The sequence below is a fragment of the Silene latifolia genome, chromosome 8 (genome assembly GCF_048544455.1).
Source record: "Silene latifolia isolate original U9 population chromosome 8, ASM4854445v1, whole genome shotgun sequence".
Taxonomy (NCBI): domain Eukaryota; kingdom Viridiplantae; phylum Streptophyta; class Magnoliopsida; order Caryophyllales; family Caryophyllaceae; genus Silene; species Silene latifolia.
The window spans coordinates 112,829,505-112,838,042 of record NC_133533.1 but is presented as its reverse complement, the minus strand read 5'-3'; the positions used below and the strand labels follow the sequence as shown (position 1 = coordinate 112,838,042).

Sequence of the window (8,538 nt, the reverse complement as noted above, 5' to 3'; positions counted from 1 at the left end):
TGCTCAGCTCACGAATTTGCCGAACCTTGGCGTCGAACCTCTTCACATAACCGGAGAGACTCGCTCCCTCCTCTGTCGATAGTCGGGAGGTCCGATGTTTCACGGCCCTCCTCTTGTTGCAGAATATCGGGCTAGGAATGCGTCCTTTAGGTCGGCGTAGCAAGATATCCAGGACCCGTCGGGCAGCCCCTTATACCAACCCCGTGCCATCCCATGCAGTGTCGTTGGGAAGATTCGGCACCAAACCTCATCAGGTTGCTCCCATACTGACATGTGAGACTCGTAAGCCTCGACGTGGTCAGTCGGGTCACCTTCCCCTTTGTACGCTATAGGTGGTAACTTCAGCTTAGTCGGCACCGGGGTATCTAGGACGTAGGTGCTGAGGGGTTGCCTGACTACATGTCAGACGACACGCGGCGATCGGCTCCTCGCATTCCTAGTCCGGCTTCCCTCCTCGTAGCGAGAAGGACTTCTCCTCCGACTCTGGCGAGTCGGGCTTCTTCTCCAACTCTGACGAGTTGGGCTTCTCTCGCTCCTCCGGGGTGTGCCTCGTTCGTGCCGCGGCGACACAGTCTTCTCACGAGTGCGAGAAGGACTTAGGTCTACCACGACCACTTTGGGCTCCCCCGGTGTCTTGACAGGATCAGCTTCTCCTAATGCTTCGTTCAAGTTTCTTGGGGTCACATTTTGGGCCCTGGTCTCCTGGACGGTTTCCGCCGCTCTTGTCGGCGTGACAGTGTGAGCCGGCGTACTCCCAATTAGGTCCAGGAGCATCTTTAGTTTTGCTACGTCAACCACATGTCCCATGATGGTGACTGGTCGGAAGCACGGAGTGTCCGGTATTATTGGCATCCCGTACTCCAGTTGAATCACTTGACCGGCGGAGGGTTGCACAACTCCAGATTTGTGGACGGTATCATCTTGGTAGAATTCGGTTTCGTCGGTCACGAATGCCTCTTGTTCTTTCGACATCTTCTTGGCTTTTAGGGTGGGTTTTTTGTGTGTATTTTTGTTTGGGAATGAATGTGACTAGCTTCTAGTGTCTATCCCCACATACGGCGCCAATTGTTCCGGGTGTAATTCCAGAGCAAGTATTGTTACCACCCGTGGCTTGTAGAATGATGTCTTGAGTTGGATTCCTCACGTCTCTATCGTTCTCTCTCGGCCTCGCAACAATGAACAGGCGAGGGCTTGGCTTTGTGCCAAGCGTACTCACTCCGACGCTCAAGTCAGTGAACTTAGTAGGATAAGTTGCTATTATCTGACTAGGGATATATTGTAGAGAGATAAGAAAGATATTAGCAGATGAATAGTGATTCTTAGGTTAATTTCTGGATCCTTTCCTCAATGAAGGTTGAGGAGTATTTATAGGCTTTCACCTTTTGTCACGTAGTGGCCAAGTGGCCAAGTGGCTAGCAGGTGGAAAGACCGTTCTACCCTCGGCCGATGGCCTATGGCAGGTCGGCCGAGGGTCTTGGATATGAGTACGCGGATATGTGTCCCGGTGTTGGTTGTCGCCGAGACCCAGTGTGTGCCGATGGGTTGCATCGGCTAGACTGTCTAAGTCGTTGACTTGTTGTGGATATCTTTGACCTTGCTCAATATGTTGACTTGGTCAGCGGTGCAGAATATGCCCCATCAGAAGGTATTGATTTGGTTTCCAAAGTTTCAGCAGGTCTGTTTACTGAATTTCTTTTGGCTGGTTCTAAGAAAGTAAAGGGGAATATCCCTATCTTACCATCAAATACAAGGTTACCATTCCCATCATATATTGGTCTAGAAACTGCTGCCATAAACATAACTTTTGTAATGAAACTTTTACTTTTACATGTCCTATAAGGAGTGTCTTCTCCCATGAGAAGAAAAAATTTTGCTTGGTCTTCTGCGATATAAAACCATTCTCATCTATATGAATGATATTTGACATATCTTTGAACTTTAAAGAACAAGATATCCTATCATAACTTAATTTTGAAAGAGCAAAATAGAGTCTTTGAAACTTGTTCTTTTCAGTTAGAGCTGGGTGCAAGGCTGATGTGTGACTTCTAATTTTCCCTTGCTTAACCCAATTAAAAATTGTACCTGGTGATACGTTACTCCAATAGCTTCACCAAATGTTTTCATTGACCCCCTGTCTCCCAAGCTTGTTGCTAAAATTCTCTCTACTGGAACTTCAAAAGTTGGCCTGCCTGTTTTTCCTTTGATTTTGGACTTTAGCTGCAACATCTCACCATGTTCTCTTTGACGTTTTGCAACTCTCCATATGTTAAATACCGTTCTTCTATCAACCTGATACTTTACTGCAAGTATGTTCATATAGCCTCTTATTGGCTTGCCATTACTGCAATTTTCAAATAAATAGCATCCTATTCTATGTCTTTCATCATTTGTGAGATTTGGCCCTCTCATTTTCAGGTAAGTGGAGGTAAGTTTTACTGCGTTTTTGATTATTTTGTCTTTGAATATGTTACTAACAATTTTATGAAGTGCAGATAAGTGGAGGTCGAAATCGGCTAGGGAAGAAATGAAGGAGTTGAAAGAGAGGGAGAAAAAGAAGAAGATGGAAGAGATGAAGAAGCTGGATTATTGGAAAAAAAAATGGAAGAGAAAAAGTGATGAGGCACTGATAATGTTTGTATGAAATGTAAAGTAATGAATTGTAGAGTACTTATTTTAGGAGGGAACATTTATGAGTGTTTGAATTTCCCCTCATTTGTATTTTGGTGGGAAATCCTATGCCCACAACTTGGTACCAAAAATTAAGATTAATGTAACTCTTCTTTTAACCATTTCAGTTTTCTATGTTAATGCACGCCAACTAGCAAGCCTAGCAATAAGGAAAGTGGGATAAATGGAGGGAGTACATAGTACAGTAGTCAGTCATACTTTTGTATGTGTTGAGTCGTGATATATCGTTATTCATGAATAGTTTGGTGGAGTCAGTTATAGTATATCGGTACAGTCTGTTATACTGGTACTTGTAATATATTTATTTTCAATAATTAAAGCAAACACAAACTTGACAATGAGGCGCCATATAATTCTGTTTAAACTGGGAAATAAAGATGAAAATAGTTTTATTCAATCTCATCGATACACACACTAATTTACATTAATTGTCCAAATTAAGCTTGCACATGCCGATATGCCTAATTTATGGACGGACAAGATCCAAAACATAAAGAAAAACATGTTTATTTAATTTAAGTAGGGATTACAAATAACCATTGGTGCTAATTGCACCAAAATTCTTACTTATTTTTCATTTAACTGTCGTTGATAACGACTTTTCATTTAACTGTCGCTGATAACGACAGTAGCGTCAGAAGTGGTAGTAACCGTGGCTTCTACCTTGCCTCCCAGAATATGATCCACATACACATCACTCGGTCCTGACTTCAAACCCAATTTCACTTCCACCACATTCCAGTCGACAGGACCAAATGGTCCACTTTCTGCATAAGCCTGTATAGACAAAATACATAATTTCATTAGATTGCTATTTTCCAAGTCGATTGACCAATGAGAATAACACACACCTTTACATAATCACAAAAACTCCAAAAAGAAAGTCTCTCAATAGCGTTATTGAGAGACCTCTCACATGATAGACGAGACACTGAATTTATTTCTTTTTTTTCCTATTATTTAGTGGAAGACGGACTCTCATTAAACCTACTGATAGATAATACGGAGTAGTTAATAATCAAAACAACGTTGTTGAATATTTTATACCTTGCTATTAGCATTATTACTCTGGGAGACTCCGATAGACTCGAGATAGTTGCTGTTCCTTCCGAAAAATCCAATAACATTGCCAACTGCAGACGCAAAATTACGAGGATTTTGAACAAGCTCTCCTCTTCCATAGGGTCCATATTGCTTAATGTTGGTGTTGATGAAGAGAGTAGCAACAACCGCGTCGCTGTCGGAGTGTGCAAATTTTCCATACGTTCCGGTTATTTGTGTTATATATTCACGGCCGGGCTGGAGTGTAATCTACGTACACAAATATATACATAACAATTTTAAAATCACGAAATAATAAAGTGTAACATAAATTACTGACTGAGACCGAGAGATTAATTACCGTATCTTTTACTCCCTTATCTCCGCCAAATGTTTTGGTGTGGGTTGCCCCAGTTTTATCAGCTATAACGAACCCAATAGCATCAACAATGAATCCATGCCTCACAAACACCTCTTTGACAGTTTCATCTGCCCCAAATGTTATTGAAAAAGTCTTTGGCGAACTCGAACCGAAAGGCCCAAATTCCTTATTAAGAAACAAAACAGCACATGTATAAACATCGTCAGCTCTTATTAATAATCATATCTTAAAACACAAATTCTCATTATAGACGGGAGATATATATCCGTCTACAGTTATAAACAGGCCAAATATCTACTCACTTTTAAGTATAAGACAAACAACAAGTTGCATGGTGGGCCCAAAAATATCACTAATGATATATTCCTCTATAGTGCTATAGTGAGACTAATATTTTTTTTGATGACGAGGGGGTTGAATCCCCGGGCCTATGTATTCCCGTACCACCACATGGACCATGTAAGCCACCCCTTCGGAGGCTGCAATGACCAAGTGATCATCGACCCAGCGGGTAGTCGAACCCGGGACCTCTCAACCCCTGCATTTCTGCAAGCTTGAAGGTTTAACCCGGTTACCACTGGACTAACACCAATTGATTAGTGAGACTAATATTACTAGTACAATTAATACATACGTACCCGAGGGGGAGTGATGTCGAAAGCCGCGATGAATTTACGGGTGGTGTCGACTTCGGCCTCATTATCAACGTACACGGTTGCGAACTTGAGAGTACCGTTAGCAGTGGCCTTCTGTTTTCCCTGTGAAGTTGAGCCTGGGGAAATTCTACCGGGTGCGGCGGAAACTGACCCGGACCAAAAGTGTTGCTCTTTCAGGTGCAACACTTTGGTGGTCTTGTTGCTAAACACAACACTATTCTCCGCCATCCTTGCGCTTAACCTGTTCAACAAAACGTTATTGATTTCGATAACACAACATTTTAAAAATATGCGTATATGTATTGGCGGATCCATGTACAATGTTCCGGAGTCCGAACACCCGGAAACTTAAACTGTTTGTCTACTATGTCCGAATTGTAGGGCAAAGGAATAAACTTGATACTCCGTACTTGGTATCTTTATAAATGCCTCGTAAAGAATTATCTCTGGATTCGTCACCGCATATATAATATATGTAGACAGGGCGTAGCCAGAAACGAAATTCTAGGATAGCAAAATTTCTTCGTGTGGTTTATAGTATCTTTGCTTAGACGATATTTTTAGAAATTTCGGGTAACACAAATCAATAATTTTAACTATTTTTTCGGAATTTGGGGTAGCGAGTGCTGCCCCTTGCCTAGAATTTTTTTTTTTTTGGATTTGCCACTACATATATGTTACTCATATATCTACTCGAGAAATTGAAAGAAAAAAAAGGTTATGAAACTCTAAGCTAGGGCTAAGGAAATAGAGGTAATTTCTTACTGAAAACGCGATTAACAAAAGAGAATGATTTGTTGTTACTTGAGCTCTAGAAGATGTAGTACGTAGAAGGATGAGTTGCATGGAATAGCATGGGAAGGTCGGTATTTATAGGAAGAAGCAAAGGTGTAATTAAATAATTAATATTAAAATATTAGTAGTACGTACAATAATTGAGAACAAGGCCCCATAGCCAAAACCAGTGGCGGATCCACTGGTATTGTAAAAAAATTGTAGTGAATTGTTATGTGTTTGAAGTACGGACACCGCACTATGGTTACTCTATTCAACTCCACCCAACCACTTTGGTTTTCCACGTTTATTAAACGCGTGTTTTACGCGTTAAATATCATTAACTACGTATTTGTAAAAATTATAAAAGTGATATATTTATAATGTACTCGTAAATACGAATCATTGTGAAAAGATTAAAATTGTGGATATTATTGAAAAAGAAAATTGGTAGATTGAAGTTGAATGGAGGAAGTACGTCTTTTTTCTTGTCATTGACCTATATATATGAGTCACGAGTCACGATTAACCCACAAATTCTCATTTTAGATTAATATTTCCGTCTTAAACTTACGACGGATTAAGTACTTGCCAAATCGAAAGATAAGTTGTTAGAAAATGCCAAAAAAATTGCTTTATCATTTATGGTCTATGGATGTCTCATTTATTTACATTTCTATATTGGTAATATTTTTAAGCATAATTTGATTATGCATATAAGTTATTGTCCATTTATCACTCAATAATAGCTCCCATAAATACTACCCTCTCCTTTAAACAAATAATGAAGACGTAGTACAATTAAAATAACTTGTGTGGTTTACGAATATGACTCGCTTTGTGATATGAGTATGTATTTGTTCGCATTATTGGATGAATTCATAGAAGAGTGTGTTTTTTCCTCTTTTGTTGGCAGGATGAGTTCATTATTCATAGCACAAATTCTCATTATAGACGGACATTATCCGTCTATACGTATAGACGGATACCATTTTCCCTCACAAAATACTCATTTACCATAAAGTGGAAAGCACATGGGGGTGCCCCACCTTATCCCCCCTACCCATTTTATTAGAGGTCTTTACCCGTCTGTTCGCCCCACTCGTCTATACCAAGATCTATTGTATTCATAGTACTCTATCCAATTAAATTGATACAAGTGTTTTACTAGATGAAGTTTGTTCACAAACTAAATATGAGTCTTAACAATAGTAAAATATTACTCTTTATATTCTGGTTATTTTTTTTTCAAATAGAGAAATAATTTATTAATAGAACGTCATACGACACTTACAAAGGATATCTATTATCGAAAACAAATCTATTAGAAACCAAAAAAAAAAAAAAATCTTGTAAACTAAAGATCTCAAACAATTCGGCCCGTCCTCATATCACCATCTCCATGCAACTTTTAATGAGGGGATCTTCATATGATAAATTGTGAAAGGAAAAATACCTCTTACTGGTTTCGAAAATAGTTGACAAATAACTTGTATCCATTGAAGTAATGTACGACGAACTATCAATAAACTACTCTTGTCTATATTACCAGTAAAACTGAACCCAAGATTAACTGGAAAACCAGCGAAATAAAGGACTGAAAGACGATTCTCCCAAAAAGAAAGACTTTTATTGACTAGATGATAAGCACGCATACTATTGATTGAAAAAAGAAGCAGTTTTGGGGCTTACCATTATCGATGGGAGCCCCAAATGGAGGCTAGGTTTTTTTAGAGAGGAGCGGGAGAGAGATGGAGGCTCTCTATATCGGTTATTTGTCGTCCTTTTTCATTTTGAGATGTATCACTCAATTGTTATCATTTCTATTTTAAAAATGAATTTGATAAGAAATTCGATTATTCACGCTGAATTTGTTCCACTTATCATTTAATAATCGACCCCTTCATCTTTTCTTGATCTTTCACCGACTCAATAATAAGTTCTGCATACAATAATTGAGCGCAAGGTCCCCTCGCCACTTCACATTCACCGTTGGACCAATCAATTGGAAAAAAAAATTAAAAATTAAAAAGAAACGTGCATGGTCGAGGACGCGTACCAATAATAGAGAAAAAGGCCCCCCTACAATTGCTAAAAAAATACCTAAGGTCCCCTACAATAATTGTATGGACGCCTATCGATAATAGGAACTGATCAAGATTCAATAGTAGATTTCCTCCACGAGAAACTCGAGAAGTCCCTATGTAGTTTGTACTTAGTATACACTCCGTCCAATACAATTTAAAGGTAGCATTTATATTTCGGTGATTTTCTTTTAGTATAGACTCTGTCTAATACTTCATTCTATTCATTTATTTTGTCCCTCTTTCCTTATCAAAGCTAGTCGGATTTTTGTCCCTCTTTCCTTTTTTGGTAACTTTTGTGTGGTCCAAACTTAATTACATGTGGGGTAGAGTGAAATAGAGTGTTTTATGTGGTGCAAAATCATTTTTATGTGGAATAGAGTGTTTTATCTTGCTTAAGGAACAATAGGTGTGGCATGTCTATTTCTGGCATTTAAAGTACTGTTAAGGCCAGTGGTAGAAACTGTAATAGCAGGAATATCATTATTGTGAAATAGCAGCAACATCATCTTAATAATATCTTGACTTTCTTACCAAATTGTGTATCTACCATTTTAATGAAAGTTTTAATAAAATCAAAAGCATTACTTTTGCAGCTTAATAGATACACAAATTCTTATTTCAGACAGCTATATCCGTCTAAAATGGTCAGACGGATACCATTTTCTCTCACAAAAAACCCATTTAGGGTGTGAGTGGGAAAGCACATGGGGGTGTCCCACCACCCATGTCTTTCACTTTGTGAGATGCCTTATCATGATCGAAATAAGGCGATCTTTTTAAGAAGATTTGATTTGTAATAGATAAGACTAAGTGCATCTTGTGAAATCATCCACAATAGTTAGGAAATATTTATAACCATTATATGTTGTTGTATGATATGGACCCCAGAGGTAAACATGGAGCAATTCAA

At 38.9% G+C, this 8,538-nt stretch overlaps 1 protein-coding gene across 1 annotated transcript; it reads right to left on the bottom strand.

Moving 5' to 3' along the window:
• Nucleotides 1-3,060: 3,060 nt before the first annotated feature.
• LOC141597415 (mannose/glucose-specific lectin-like) lies at nucleotides 3,061-5,720 on the bottom strand. The gene is made up of 5 exons (XM_074417872.1): nucleotides 5,533-5,720; nucleotides 4,750-5,008; nucleotides 4,091-4,276; nucleotides 3,736-3,999; nucleotides 3,061-3,465 (listed from the first exon to the last, which is right to left on the bottom strand). The coding sequence occupies exons 2-5, from the start codon at nucleotides 4,993-4,995 to the stop codon at nucleotides 3,295-3,297; spliced, it is 867 nt and encodes a 288-aa protein (XP_074273973.1). The 5' UTR covers nucleotides 4,996-5,008; nucleotides 5,533-5,720; the 3' UTR covers nucleotides 3,061-3,294.
• Between the last annotated feature and the right edge of the window lie 2,818 nt (nucleotides 5,721-8,538).

Bases quoted from the DNA above. Each gene is read 5' to 3' on its own strand.
- LOC141597415 (XM_074417872.1), bottom strand. From the start codon at position 4,995: ATGGCGGAGAATAGTGTTGTGTTTAGCAACAAGACCACCAAAGTGTTG. The intron at 4,277-4,749 runs GTACGTATGTAT...TTTCTTAATAAG, and splicing joins TCGACATCACTCCCCCTCGG to GAATTTGGGCCTTTCGGTTC. The intron at 4,000-4,090 runs GTAATTAATCTC...TTGTGTACGTAG, and splicing joins ATAAGGGAGTAAAAGATACG to ATTACACTCCAGCCCGGCCG.